The 15,812-nt window shown below is 47.1% G+C and overlaps 1 protein-coding gene across 6 annotated transcripts in view; it reads right to left on the minus strand.

Moving 5' to 3' along the window:
• Positions 1-15,812, minus strand: part of Hipk (Homeodomain interacting protein kinase) — a 102,315-nt gene that overhangs the window by 20,669 nt on the left and 65,834 nt on the right. For 5 of the 6 annotated variants that reach the window (XM_070536253.1, XM_070536254.1, XM_070536257.1 and 2 more), the window contains exon 11: positions 8,758-8,901. The exons of the other annotated variant lie outside the window; for it this stretch is intronic. In XM_070536253.1, the coding sequence (XP_070392354.1) occupies positions 8,758-8,901 (144 nt within the window). The remainder of the gene's footprint in view (positions 1-8,757; positions 8,902-15,812) is intronic. 6 annotated transcript variants of the gene reach the window in all.

Below are 15,812 nucleotides of genomic sequence, written 5' to 3' on the forward strand. Positions count from 1 at the left end.
CGACTCTAGCATTACACTCGAATAACAACAAAATTGACCATTTGAACAAAAATATTCTAAATCCCGCAGTTTTTAGTGTTATGTTCATAACCTATTGGGGGCAAGGACTTACAGAGTCGCGATCTGTCGGAAGCGCCTCCCTTGCGTAGTATGAGAGATAACGCAGCGTGCTCCTCATAAGTTTCGCTTACGGCGCTCAATAAAAATACCATGCGGCAGCCCTCCTGCACATTTATGTAAGTACTCTCAAAACGAGGGAAGCTTTTGGCTGTCGATATAATGATTTTGGGCAAACTGAAAACACAAAATCGTTTATAGACGCCATCTCTTTACAGGATACGTACAGTGAACACCACTGCGCGCGGTCGCCGCGATGGAGTCTCCCAAACCGGCTTCTTGCGTGAAAGGTAGCCAAACGCTGAGAGTAAACTATGTGAAAAATGTTCTCATAGTGGGCTGTCTGTACAACCATATGGAGCATAACAGAATGAAGCCTCAATGCAGCGATCCCACGGGTTCGCTGTGACTGGATGTGCATCTGCGTGCTTGTCCACGCACAATGTTTTGCTTTCGCTGTGAGCGTGTTTTTGTACCATGCCGTGAGCTTTAGGCCTCAGCATATGAGCATTTGACAGTACAATAGCAACCACTGTTGCGTGGACGCCATCAGAACTGTTCAAAAATAATTTCGTTATGGATACATCGACGCCTATGGCGACTGATATGCTGTCGCGACGATTCAATCTTTTTTTGTCTTCTAAATTCTTGGTCATTTCAATATTATTTCTCAAGTTGCTTTGCACTCTATGTTTATCGGTCTTCTCAGCGTGCGATTTCCCTGTTTCTTTTTCGTAATCCAGTGCATTAATTCATGATGCAAACATGACCATATATATGCTATACCTTTCTTTAATGTACGTGTCACCGCTCCCTTTTCATTCCAGTGAACTTGCCTGCATCTAACATCAGCAAGTTCATAGACCAAACCGTCATGACATCAGCCCGGCAGCGGGCGTGGACGAGCGTCTCGGTGCACGTTTTCTGCTACTCACCCAACGTTGCAGTCCCGGCGCGGTAGGAAAAATCTTCCTCACGCCTATGCCTGCTGCATGCCCGAGTTGTAGCCTATGACTGTCTGCCGGTTCTAAGTTTCGCAAGCCAAGCTTCACACAGCTCCTTGTCCTGCGGCTATGTGTTAACCCTTTCGCTGTCACGGACGTACCAGTACGTCTTCGCGCTTCCCCCCCACAGTGTCACTGACATACCGGTACGTTCTCTATCGTGCATTCAAGATATCGCACCTGAGCGCAAAGCTGACGCTCCTGGACTGGCCGTGCCATCTGCTGGCTCTTTCTACAAGTTCATATTTTCGCCTCGACCTGTGTCAGTACATGTATTGAAGAGTACGATGCGACTGCCACTCGCGCCTCTCTCTTTGCCGAGTGGCGCGGTGGCTCCGCGTTCGCTGTATCATGCGTCGCGCGCGTGTGGTTATGGGTTAAAGGGTTGTCTGCCATCTCCACTGGTTTGAAGGTTTTTTTTTCTTCTGTTGGTGTGTCTGGTACGGCGCGTCAAGTTCAGAGGCACGCGGCGCGCCGTTGCCTCTCCAAAAAGAGTGACTCGATTGCTTCTATCGCTCTCTCGCCACACCCTCGCTTCCGACTTGCAGCAGTCAACGTAAAGCCCTTCGAACTTTGTTTTAGCCTTTTTCCATCTCCCTCTGTCTTCTTGATCACGCAACGTCCAATTTCTCTCCGTTGTGCGGGCGACTGAAAGCGCATCCTCTCTGCGCGCGGTTACTTTCGGATGGCTGAGCGTGCGGACCTTCGTCTGCTCATTGGAGCGGTCGCTCAATTCCGATTCAGAATACGAGCCGAGCTCGCATTCGGACTCGGACAGTCTCATGCGAGGAAGAGGCGAGTTCCGCATCGTCAGATTTGGATGTTGAACGGATGTTATAGTCAGGCTGATGATGATGATGATGTTTACTAACAACAACTGCAGAACACTGAAATGTGCATATTGCATTGACTATGTTGTTTGTATACCAATCATAATCAAAAATAAATTGCTATGTTCATTCCCTGTTATGCTCGTTCCCTGAAACCAAGCCGACACTGCGGGGGGGCATCACGGCCAGAAAGGCCTGACAGCGAAAGGGTTAATAAAGCTGATACCAAGCTCCGTCGCGTACGTCCGGCACTGCGGCACCGAGCCTACCTTGCTGCACGCCTCCAAAGGCAGCCACTACTTATTATAGTACTTTCAAATCTCAAGCAGACACCGAAGATTGTAAAGCCTCACCACTTAATCAGAACCGTGACACAGGTGGGACTTTAAACCTTCGTTTTCAGCTCGTTTCGACGCTTCCGAAGCAGCCGAAGCGGCCGCTGTGTCGAGGTGATCCCTCATGCCATGTCACACCGACGATGGCGCCAGCTTTTCCAGTGGTGGAGCTCGCCCCCAATACCTCTGTCTCGATCCAATCCATAGACAAGTCGACCAAAGTAAACACATTTTTTGTTGGAATCAACGCCATCTTCACTGTGCTTGTGACTGGAGTTGCGGTGCTGCAGTATGGTCTTTGGCACTTCGACTCCATTCATTCGCGACGTCATGATAATGCAGCACATTTGGTACGACACCCACCTTTCAAGATATGAGCAATTTTGATGGCCGAGGAGCCGGGAAACACTGCCATGGTTTAATGACTTGACGTCAACAAGTCGGCGATTCACAGGTGGTTGATCCAGCAGGAGGCACTCTTTCACCCCTTAAGTGTGTCGGACAAGCAGAACTCGTCCTAGCCAAAGCGTCCCCAAACTGTTTTGGATGAGCAGAACTCGTCCTAGGAGAACAGGTTCTCCTCTTGAGTGTTCAGGACAAGAAGCGCCCGTCTACAGCTTAAATTGCATGTCGCCTGCCAGCTTCACTGCCTCACTTAGGCATTTGAGAGATTTACATAAAGAAGAGTCATCTCTGCTGCTAAAGCCTGGGTGTGGCTTGACGTCAATGGCATTTAATCCAAGCAACTTGGAACTGCAGAATGTTAAGCTGGTAATGCAGGTTTTTAATCCACACGTAGCCGCAGCCCTGGCAGCTCGCAGTGGTGAAGTCAATTTTCAGCATGCGCCAGCAACAGCTGATTTCATCAAAATCATTCTTCGCTGGTGGAGTATTGTCAACGTGAAGACACCGAATAAAGGCTTCCATCATCGTAATGTTTACAAAGAACCGATGTTATACCGTACAGGTGACCCAAAAGTAGCTTTTCTAAATGCTTTCATTACATGGCTCGACGTTTGGCAATTTTATGGGCATGACACTGTAGTCTTTACCAAGGAGACATTGAGTGCCCTAACACTCTCTGCTCAATCCTTGTTGGAATTGGTAAAGTACTGCATAAGTGAGCTTCACTTCAAGTACGTCGTACTAGGGAACGTCCAAACGGATCCTCTCGAGAGTCGTTTTGGACAGTACTGGCAGATGGCTGGTGGGCAGTACCACATATCTGTTCGACAACTCTGTGAAACAGAGGGCAGGATTCGCCTTCAAAATGCCTTCCCAAGGATGAGCACTGATGACCTCAGAGGCATAGGAGAAACAGTGTCAAATGTAGGCACCTTTTTTAGGGTTCATGTTAGCAACGATGACCTTGACGCGCTCAGAGCATGAATGCCAGTTATTGGTTAGGTTAGTCGGTATAGTGCGCATGCTGCAATGAAAGTTTTAAAGTGTGAAAGTTGCCAAGGGCACTTGGTTGTTACTAGACATGAGGCCGCAATGAATGAAGACACCCATTTCTTAATTGCACAACTGGACAGAGGTGGCTTCAAATTTCCCTCTGCCCTTGGGATTACAGCAGTGATGTACACGGAGGTTGTAGTTACAACGTTTGTGACACAAAGTGCCTGCATGCAGTTCCTCCATGAGCCCAACCAAAGGAGTGTTGTTCGGCAACTGACTCTGGACTCTCTGCCGAGGCCCGAGGACATAGATGCACGTGAAAATGGGCGCGCCTACGAGCTTCTTGTCGCACTGGTTGTAAACTGTGCAGCAAGCATAATGCTGAACAACTTGTGCAAACAAAGGAATGATCATCTAAATATTAGAAAAGAGGGTAAAAAACCGAAAAGCTCAAAATTTTCTTGAAAAGCAATTCTCCATACCTTGTCCTCTGCACATTTAATTGTGTTAAATTGCACTGCGGGTATTTTATTGCAGTTTTATGATGCGATTTCTTTGGCCAACTTCTGCCTGTTGCAGTACAATGAGCCTTCTTTTGTTTGCGTCGTGCATATTTTCTAGCCTAGATTTAAACGGCAGTTCACTGTTTTGTAATGTGATCTTGTAATGTTTTCGGCATCTCAATGGGATGTTTCATTTTTTTTTTTTTTTTTCGTTGAACTAAACCTCAGGCAGTTCTTGCTGTGGTTGGTGAATGACTTATTTGTGATAACTTGTGGCTGTGAGTGCTTTTCTTGTACAGAGTGCATCCAGAGATATTGTGCTATTTGGTTTCTGCGTTGGGATTTCTTGTGGATGCCTCTACCTGTAGCAGTGCAATAAGTGGTTCTTTGCATCACTTATTTAACCTACTATAGTCCACAATTTGGCCACCAGTGTGTTTAATGGACAGTGGTGCATGTCTTTGACTCTGAAATGCAATGTGTTGTGTTTGATGCCTTTGAAGTGCACCATTTTTGAATCTGATAAATGAGTGAAATAATAATTTTGCCTAAGCTACAATTAAAATGGCAGTATGGTTTTCATGTTCTACCCTTTAGCATGGCTTTGGCATTGCAGTGTGCTATGTTCTGCTTACTGTCATTATACTGAGACTCCTAGTGCGTACATTAATAAACAAATGGCTATTTTCGGGTATTGTCACTGTGCGTGTCTCTTATCAGTGCAATGACTTCTTTTGGCTGTCAGTTATGATTTTATAGTGCTCAGTATAAAAGGCAATGTGTGTCTATATTACAGAGCAATATCATTTGCTGTCATCCATTTCAGCCGCGAACATTTTGTAGTGGGAAATACGTTTACAGAAAGCGTCTGCTGTAATCAATAAATATGTATAATTCCCTTCGTAGCATTATTACAATTACCCTGAAAATTGTGCAAACCTGGCGGGCGAGGAACCTGTATGCAACATCAGTTCTTGCGAGGCAAGCATGCAGCAAGTGCTTGCGGCCCTCCCAGCCGGCGCATAGCGACGTCACATCACGTGACGCGCAGGCCTGAAACCTGTTCAGGGGGCAATGACAAGGCGGTCATTTTAAAATGCTGATGGTGGTATGGTAATGCAGATTTAGGGTTGTACTTTATTCTAACTTGCACGCGATTTTTGGACCCGTTTTATTGGAAAAAAGTGCATGTTAGATTCAAGTAAATACGGTACTGCAAAATCAATCAACAGTGCGTTTTGGCATTTTTTCTGGATTTTGTTTAATTCAACCTGCCAGCCGGGTGTCTACCAAGTTGACATTTCCAAATTCCCTGAGTTTTCCAGGTTTTCCCTGAGTGCCTTGGCAAATTTCCCTCAGTGATGCAGAACTATGCTTCATGTCAAGACGGGTTGAAACCATGTCGGCTGATGCTGTCACTTCTCTAGTAAGCACATGAAAAAAATAAACAAGCAACTTAATCCAATTTGAATACTAAGGAGTGGTGTTTATGTTATTCAAAAAGAGAACAGAAGGCAGGGGTTAGTAAAATGCACAGCAAATAAAGTGTCTTCGAAAAAAATTGCAAATGGAGTCTGACATTCTCAAACACGAATAAAAAGGAGATGTACATAGAAGCAAATATTTTCGAATATGAGCTATTTCTATCATCTGATAGCAAGCTCAGTGGTATGAGGCCCGAACTCTGTCACAATTGAGATTCTCTCTCAACAGCTCGTAAGCCAACCTCAACTGTCCTGACATACTCACAGCCCGCGCACAATGCCTGAGTGTTGTGTTTCACTGTTTTAAAGAGTTTATTTTGGTTTGGAGGAGAGACACCTGCATCTCGGCATCAGCCAAAACTTTGTTTTTTGAGCTCAAGCTCCTTCAAAACAGCGGCAGCAAGCTTCCTTTCCCATTTATTCCTCAATGCGTAGATCATTTCTGTTCTTGTTCTCCTTCTGGCACTCGTTCGCCCCAACGACCATTTGAAGCATCTTCATCAGTTGCACAGTCCACGACAGATTTTTCAAACTCCCTAGGGGCCGCGAAAACGTCTGAAAAATTGGCCAGTTGGAAAAAAATAAATGCCTGTCATTTACTGCCCCTAGGGGGCTCAAACCGCCACAGGCACGTTCGAAAACACTCTGAAGGCCTGTCGGTACACACATTAGGCATATCGATGGTCGTACTGTGACAGGAAATACCGGGAGCACGTGTGTATAATTAAGGAATACATACTGTGTTCCGTGGCAATAGCCCCTTCCCACGCTTGTTATGCTTCACTGCAATACTTTTGCGTATGCTTCACCAAGTAACATTTCTGTACAGAGGCGAAGCTGACTTTCGGGAACCGGCATTATGCAACGCACCGTGTTTTCCAAGCTTCTAAGCCAATCGTGAGGACCACAAAGGCCGTGCCATTGCTGACAGCAGCTAATTCTTTCAATAAAAACTCGGTACCCAACGGCAAGAAGCTTCATAGCGAACATCAAAGCAGCTAGGCCTAGCATTGCCAGCGGATCTGCGTGCGAGAGTGCCGGTTCAAGGTGGCAAAGTAATCAAAACAGCAGCTGTGGTGCCTTTGATTATTGCTGTTTCGGAGCTGCGGTCACGGCAAAACGTACGGAAAATCGGACGGCGAAGAGTTCTTGCGTCCGAAATTTCACACGTTCTGATACGTTGACTCAATGGGGTACGTGGCAGTGCCGCAAAGCCGTCCAAATTATCGGGAATCTGGAAAGTCGGTCATTGACTGTACACTGGCAACTCCTCCAGCCAACGACAGGGCGTCAAAGACGATTCATTACGATTCCTGTCTGTTGCTCGAGCCACCATTACCGCAACTTTCGACCCTTTCAGTAAAATTGCCACTAATTTTCCCTGATAGAGGCCCAAATTCCCTGAATTTTCCCTGACTTTTTCCAGACTACTCAAAATCCCTGAGAATTCCCGGTTGGTAGACACCCTGTGCCAGATAATTTGCCCAACTTTGTCAGTCCCGTTAGGGTTAGATTATTGGAAGTCGACTGTATCCTGGAAATGCTAATATGTTTACAGACAAGGTCAATCTCTCTAATGTCCCGAAACAAAACGCAAGCTATGATAAACACCATCACGAAGGGCTGTACATTAATGGACCACTTGGTCTTTCTTAGACATGCACCTAAATATAAGTACATAACAGAAGAGCTGGTTCCGGGTTCGAGTCCCGGACCAGGAGAAATTTTTCTTCAACTGCGAAGCTTTTCTTTCGAGAAATCCGTATGCATTTCCTTTGTAGCACTTAGCTACAAAGGAAATGTCTTATGTGTCAAGTCTCATGTCTCAAGGATGTCTTATTTTCCCTTTATCAATTACCTCTCTCCACCTTGTGGGTTCCCGCAGAACTATTACGTCAGAAGAACTTCAGTTTGGCCTAGTTTGGTGTTTACTGCGTATCATATTGACTGCTAATAAAGAGAGGGATAGTGGAAGAGAACACAAAAAGGACGACATGGTTGAAAGTCGCCATCTGCATCGTCATTTTTCTGTTCTCTTTTGCTGTTCCCGTCTTTATTAGCAGTCAACATAATATGATACAAGCCTGCAAGTTTTTTTTTTACATTCTGTTCCCACAGGAATGTGGCTGCAGAAGTGAAGAATCGAATCCACAGTGCTGTGCTCAGCAGCAGAACGCCACAGCCACGGAGCAAACACAGCAGGTGAACCACCAGTGTGCAGAACAGCCATCCACAGCGCTTGGACATAGTCGTCAGAGAGACCCAGCTCTTGCACCACCAGTTCCTAACTTTACTGATAATGGCAATTTCACCTGCTCAAGCACATCGCCTCAGAAGGGGCAGGAGAAAGGAAAGAAAAGAGAGACCAGTTGGCTGCCCTGTGCTTGGGGAAAGGGGGATGGGTAAAGATGTCAGAAGTAGAAACAAAATAAAATTCGAATGATGTAACTTAAAAGAGTGCACATATAAAGTTGACACAAAGCACACAGTAATTCTTGAAAGCTGACAGATGTCCTGCAAAGTGTGCACACACCGGTTAAAGAAAATGTAAGCATAGGAGTTGAGAGCCAGAGCACCATCTAGTCTGCCACCCTACACTGGGAGGACCGAAAATGGGGCATGGAAAGGAGAGAGGGAGAAAACCAGAGAAGGGAAATACTGCAGGCAAGGTTTTGCCTAACGCAAAGGCAGAGGTGTGTAACAACTACTCCGATCTGATTGTGGTGGTCTGCCTCAAAGACCTGAAAATGCCAGCTACTCCATCAACTGATCTAAACCAACACCCAAGCCTGGGCAATGAAGGATGACACTGTAGAACCCTTTTGGACACCTAAAGATAAATTTTTGGCCACCAAGAGATCTCAATGTGCTATGACATCAAAATGCTTCTATTGCATGCCTTCGCTCAAAGCCACTACAGCCAGAAATTGAATTTGCAACCTTGTGCACAACAGTGCACAGCAGGACACCATAGCTGATAGGCTGCTTCCGGGTGACCTCAATGATCTTTCAGGTAGCTGCCTGGCTGAAAAGCAGGAGGCGGGACCACCTGTAGGACCCAACTGTAGGACCCTGGGACCCACCTGTAGAGCTTCCGCGACGTTGGAAAACCGAGGCCAGCGGAGTGGCCTCCGAGCTGGGCTCTGTGATCAGTGGGACAGCCCACGGACCCAGGGGCTGGCTCCAGCTGGAGCTGTCCGCCTGGGTGCGTGCCCGGCTGCCACAGCCTGCAGGGGAAGTGCACATTGTCACGCCATACCATGGCTATCAGCCATAATGTCACAGCCGTCATCCATATTGTCGTGGCCATATCATTGTATTCATCAGCCATATTGTCAGGGTCATAATGTCACAACTATCAGCCCTACTGTCACTGCCATTCTGTCATGGTCATATCACCACAGCTATCAGCCATATTGTCACAGTCGTGTCATGACAACTATCAGCCATACCGCCATGACCACATCATCACAGCCATATCGCCAGGACCATGTCATCACAGCTAAGCAATCAGCCATATTTTCACAGCCATCAGCCATGTTGCAGTCATCATACATATTGTCATGGCCATCACTGTATCCATTAGCCATATTGTCACGGCCATAATGCATACTGTCACAGCCATATTGTCATGGTCATATCACGACGGCTGTCAGCCATATTGGCATGATCATGTCATCACAGTTATCAGCCACATCACCACAACTACATCATCACAGCCATCAGCCATACTGTAAAATCATAAATATCAGCCATATTTTCACCGCCATCAGCCTTATTGTCATGACCGTAAGCAATCTTCCATGACAATATCACATCATATCGTAATAGTCGTATGACCACAGTTATCAGCCACATTGCTACAACCATATCACAGCCATCAGCCATTTTGTCATGGCCATATCAAAACCACTGGACGTTGTCACAGTCATATCATCATAGCCATCAGTCATATTGTCACAGCCATCAGCTATAGTGCAACGGCCTCCGCCTTACTTTCAGGCTATATCGGGGATATCCGCCATACTGTCATCACCATATCTTCACAGCCATTGGACATATTCTCATGGCCATCAGCCATAGTGTCATGGTCATATTGTTGCAGATATCAGCCATATTGTCACAGCCATCAGCATTAACGTCCCAGCCATGTTATCCCAGCCCTCAGCCATATCTTTATTGCCATACCATAACAATCACCACCCATACTGTCATGGCCATCAGGTTCTAGTTGGTTCAGTGGCACTAACGGCACTGTGCTTGGTCAGTGACACATACCGGGAAGTGCAAGTCCTGAAGGCTTCCGTAATGCAGTACTACAGTTCAGATGCTGCTGCCTCAAGCTACACATAGATAAAATGTCCACAGCAGCAGATATGCCCCCAATTCAACCCTTTGCAGATACTATGGTATATTATAGTATTTTAGTATATACTAAAATCGTAGTATTTTTTAATATTATTTTTCTTCTTATGTAGTATGCCTCTAACACAACAAGAAAAGAAGATATCTGCATTAGCAATACATCAGTAGTGCTGCACAGTGCTTAATTTGAATTTTTTAGATGCTTTTTTAAACTAGTACATGTTTGATATTGACAGATTTTGGTGGTACGAAGCGCAGAATCTTGTTGCACATTGTGAGGGTACCGGGCCGGTGCCAGGTGGCGTAGAGTTGCAGGCACGAGACGGTAGGCAACAGTGTAGAGTAACAGGTAGGTAACAGTGTGTGGCGGGCAGGGAGAACATGGAAGGCGTGTGTGCATGGTCGGCATGCGGGGAGCGTGCAACAACTGAATGAGTGAAGTATTGCATTTACTTGATTCTAACACGCCCTCGATTGTAATGTGCACCTGTTTTCCGTGACCAAAAATAAAAAAATATGAAAACCTGCACGTCTCTGGTGGCTTACAACACAGGCACAGGCAGCCACCCACCAGTTATATGCAAGCTGTGCCCGGTTAACAGCCAAAAGAGAAATTCTTGATGGTTGTATCCAAGATTTGCTGAACCAAGACCTCACTGAGCCCTGCTCCAGTTCCTGGGCCAGTGCCCCTGTATTAGTAAAGAAGAAAACTGGAAGATATCGGCTTGCGATCGACTACAGACCCTTAAGTGCAATCACAACTGTGCCATCATCATCAGCAGCAGCAGCTTATTTTAAGTCCACTGCAGGACGAAGGCCTCTCCCTGCGATCTCCAATTACCCCTGTCTTGCACAACCGATTCCAACTAGCACCCGCAAATTTCCTAATTTCATCACACCACCTAGTCTTCCGCCGTCCTCTACTGCGCTTGCCTTCTCTTGGTACCCATTCTGTCACCCTAATGGTCCGACGGTTATCTAATCTGCGCATTACATGACCTGCCCAGTGCCATTTTTTTCTCTTGATGTCTATTAGAATATCGTCTATACCCGTTTGCTCTCTGATCCAAACCACTCTCTTTCTGTCTCTTAAAGTTATGCCTAGCATTCTTCGTTCCATCTCTCTTCGCACGGTCCTTAAAGGGAAGCTTGAAGCTAAACATTTCGACAGAATTGCCTGTCTGGTTGGGAAATTGATTAGGACTTGAGACTGACTCCAACCAAATAACTGAATTTTATTAGCCCGACGTTTCGGAGCCCATTCGGCTCCTTCTTCAGGGGGGTTGTTCTTCGGGGGTGGCGGTGTGCCGCTTTTAAAGCATCTTTTTTGAAGAAAGGAGGGGGGGGAACACGGGAGGTGGGGAGACACTTCACCGACGGAAAGGTGGGGGGGGGGGGGGAACAAAAGGAAAGGGGGGGGTGTGTTGTTGAGCGCTTCCATGGTGCTGGGATGACCAGTGCTGGGGGGAGTGCTCGCGACGGTGCCCTTGATGGGGGGGGGGGGGGGGGGGGGGGGTTACAGGGTCGCGCCGACGTTCTGTGTTGGTGAAACAAGCGGGAGTCTATCTGGCTGCGCGTCCTTTTCTTCTTTTCGTCAGGTCGCCAAGGCCATGGACATATACCGAGGGTAGGTTGCCCTTCACGCGTTTTAAGTTATTCCCCGTATTCTGAATGTGCCATGACTCCAGTAGTAGTCTCTTTCGCCAGTTCGTTTCTGTTTGAAGGATTTCAGTTTCCTTGAAAGCGATTTTGTGGTCGGCGACTTCAGAGTGTTCAGCGACGGCGCTGCGAATACGGTTGAATGTCCTGACGTCGTTCTCGTGCTGTCTGATCCTTTCTTTTAGATTTTTGGTTTCCCCGATGTACGACGCCGGACAGTTGGCACAACTGATTTTGTAGACGACGCCTTGAGCTTTTTCTTTAGGTGGACGATCTTTTGGTTTAGGGAGGAGGATATTGAAAGTGTTTATTGGTTTGTGCGCCACTTTGAGGCCTTCTTTTTTTAATATTCGGCTGAGCGCTTCGCTGGTACCTCTGATGTACGGGATGGACACTCACTTCTGGGGTTGCGGAGAAGTCTGCGGCTGAAGGTCCCGCATTTTGCTTCTTTTTTGTTGTCTGGTTGTTTTTCGAATGAAGTCATCTGTGTAGCCATTCCTCTTAAGTTCGTTGAGAACCGTTCTCTTTTCTTTCTTTAGATCCGATTCCGATGAGGAATGAGTTTCGGCTCGTTTGAATAAAGAATTTACAACAGATGCCTTGTGGTTTGCCGGATGGTCGGATTGGAAATGAAGATAGCGGCCTGTGTGGGTTGGTTTTCGGTAGACTGAAAATTTTAAAATGCCGTCTTTTCGTGTAACTTGTACATCTAAGAATGGGAGTGATCCGTTCTGTTCGCGCTCATATGTGAACTGTATATCCGGGTCTATGGAGTTTAAGTGTTTCTGCAAGTTTTCGACTTGGCTCGTCTTCACGATGCAAAAACAATCATCCACGTACCTGAGGAAGACTTTTGGTTTCGGGGAAAAAGTATTTAAAGCTCTCTCCTCGATGCTCTCCATAGTCAAGTTAGCCATGGCAACGGAAATTGAGGCCCCCATAGGAGTTCCTTTAACCTGTTTGTAGTAGCTGCCTCGGAAGGTGAAATAGGTATTGGACAGGCACAGTTCGAGAAGGCGGCAGATCTCGTCTACACTCAAAGGGGTTCTCTCACTGAGCATATCGTCACGTTCCAGTGCATCTCTAGTTGCGGAAACAGCCAACTTAATGGGTACTCTTGTGAACAGAGAGATTACATCAAGAGAGACCAGACATTCATCATCTTCGATACGGACTTTTGATGTGAGTTTGATGAAATTCTCGGAGTCGCGCACGTGCGATGCTGTCCTTCCGGTGAGTGGTGATATGATCTGATGCAAGTAAGTGGATAGTGATCGTAGTGGGGAACACGAAAAGTCTACGATTGGTCGTAAGGGGATTCCGGGTTTATGGAGTTTTGGCAAGCCGTAGAAAGCAGGGGCGGATCCGTTCCTACAGATTAATTTTAGGTAGATTTTAGAGAACGCTGAAAGAAGATAACAACATAGTGATCCTACCGGCAGACAAGGGGAACTCAACCGTTGTTCTGAACATGAAGGACTACGAGGATAAGGCGTCCGCCCTACTTGACAGCCAAGATTACGAGAGACTAAAGAAGGACCCCACTACGAGAACCCAGTCGGTGCTGAACAAGACGCTGATTGAAATATTCCGCAACCACCCAAATTCTCGAAACCTCTACCTAAAATTAATCTGTAGGAACGGATCCGCCCCTGCTTTCTACGGCTTGCCAAAACTCCATAAACCCGGAATCCCGTTACGACCAATCGTAGACTTTTCGTGTTCCCCACTACGATCACTATCCACTTACTTGCATCAGATCATATCACCACTCACCGGAAGGACAGCATCGCACGTGCGCGACTCCGAGAATTTCATCAAACTCACATCAAAAGTCCGTATCGAAGATGATGAATGTCTGGTCTCTCTTGATGTAATCTCTCTGTTCACAAGAGTACCCATTAAGTTGGCTGTTTCCGCAACTAGAGATGCACTGGAACGTGACGATATGCTCAGTGAGAGAACCCCTTTGAGTGTAGACGAGATCTGCCGCCTTCTCGAACTGTGCCTGTCCAATACCTATTTCACCTTCCGAGGCAGCTACTACAAACAGGTTAAAGGAACTCCTATGGGGGCCTCAATTTCCGTTGCCATGGCTAACTTGACTATGGAGAGCATCGAGGAGAGAGCTTTAAATACTTTTTCCTCGAAACCAAAAGTCTTCCTCAGGTACGTGGATGATTGTTTTTGTATCGTGAAGACGAGCCAAGTCGAAAACTTGCAGAAACACTTAAACTCCATAGACCCGGATATACAGTTCACATATGAGCTCGAACAGAACGGATCACTCCCATTCTTAGATGTACAAGTTACACGAAAAGACGGCATTTTAAAATTTTCAGTCTACCGAAAACCAACCCACACAGGCCGCTATCTTCATTTCCAATCCGACCATCCGGCAAACCACAAGGCATCTGTTGTAAATTCTTTATTCAAACGAGCCGAAACTCATTCCTCATCGGAATCGGATCTAAAGAAAGAAAAGAGAACGGTTCTCAACGAACTTAAGAGGAATGGCTACACAGATGACTTCATTCGAAAAACAACCAGACAACAAAAAAGAAGCAAAATGCGGGACCTTCAGCCGCAGACTTCTCCGCAACCCCAGAAGCGAGTGTCCATCCCGTACATCAGAGGTACCAGCGAAGCGCTCAGCCGAATATTAAAAAAAGAAGGCCTCAAAGTGGCGCACAAACCAATAAACACTTTCAATATCCTCCTCCCTAAACCAAAAGATCGTCCACCTAAAGAAAAAGCTCAAGGCGTCGTCTACAAAATCAGTTGTGCCGACTGTCCGGCGTCGTACATCGGGGAAACCAAAAATCTAAAAGAAAGGATCAGACAGCACGAGAACGACGTCAGGACATTCAACCGTATTCGCAGCGCCGTCGCTGAACACTCTGAAGTCGCCGACCACAAAATCGCTTTCAAGGAAACTGAAATCCTTCAAACAGAAACGAACTGGCGAAAGAGACTACTACTGGAGTCATGGCACATTCAGAATACGGGGAATAACTTAAACCGCGTGAAGGGCAACCTACCCTCGGTATATGTCCATGGCCTTGGCGACCTGACGAAAAGAAGAAAAGGACGCGCAGCCAGATAGACTCCCGCTTGTTTCACCAACACAGAACGTCGGCGCGACCCTGTAACCCCCCCCCCCCCCATCAAGGGCACCGTCGCGAGCACTCCCCCCAGCACCGGTCATCCCAGCACCATGGAAGCGCTCAACAACACACCCCCCCCCCTTTCCTTTTGTTCCCCCCCCCCACCTTTCCGTCTGTGAAGTGTCTCCCCACCTCCCGTGTTCCCCCCCCCCCTCCTTTCTTCAAAAAAGATGCTTTAAAAGCGGCACACCGCCACCCCCGAAGAACAACCCCCCTGAAGAAGGAGCCGAATGGGCTCCGAAACGTCGGGCTAATAAAATTCAGTTATTTGGTTGGAGTCAGTCTCAAGTCCTAATTAAAGGGAAGCTGAAACGGTTTTCAATTTCCATGAATTGCTGGGATTGGGAAGAACAGACCTAATATTTGACGGTTCTGAAATTTTTTTCTTCGTTTTGTTAATATAAGGGGTGGAAATCGCTTTAAAAATCACCCCCGCGGACACGCCCCCATCGCTTCCCGGAGCGCCGGGTGAGGTGGTTGCCAGAGAGAACCGGCGAGAGTGACGTCACTGGCGGGGACCGAGCTGCCGGACCGGCGTGCTGGCATGCGCTGGCATGCCTCTTTCCGTCCTGTGCTTTACTGAACGACGCTACGAGAGATTTGCCGCCGCCGCCGCTCACGTTTGTTTTGCGATTTTCGTAAACTGTTCTTCCCTTCTGTGCTGCGTGAGTGCCTACAGCCAAGGGCGCCCAACATACCCTCGTTCTGTGCAGCATTCGGCTGCGCAACACACGCGGGCGAGACAATGTGGTGTTTCACAGGTTCCCGAAGGACAAGAAGCTTGCAGCGCTGTGCGGTGAGGAGAGATAAGTTCGTGCCGACGAAATCAACTGTGCTGTGCTCGGACCATTTCCGCGATAGCCGGATAGCCTTACGACAAATGCGGAAACGCGTTGTTGCTAGCGTTGCTATACAGCGTCTGGCACGCTGCGAACTATAGACGGAAA

This window comes from Dermacentor albipictus, chromosome 3 (genome assembly GCF_038994185.2).
Source record: "Dermacentor albipictus isolate Rhodes 1998 colony chromosome 3, USDA_Dalb.pri_finalv2, whole genome shotgun sequence".
Lineage (NCBI taxonomy): Eukaryota > Metazoa > Arthropoda > Arachnida > Ixodida > Ixodidae > Dermacentor > Dermacentor albipictus.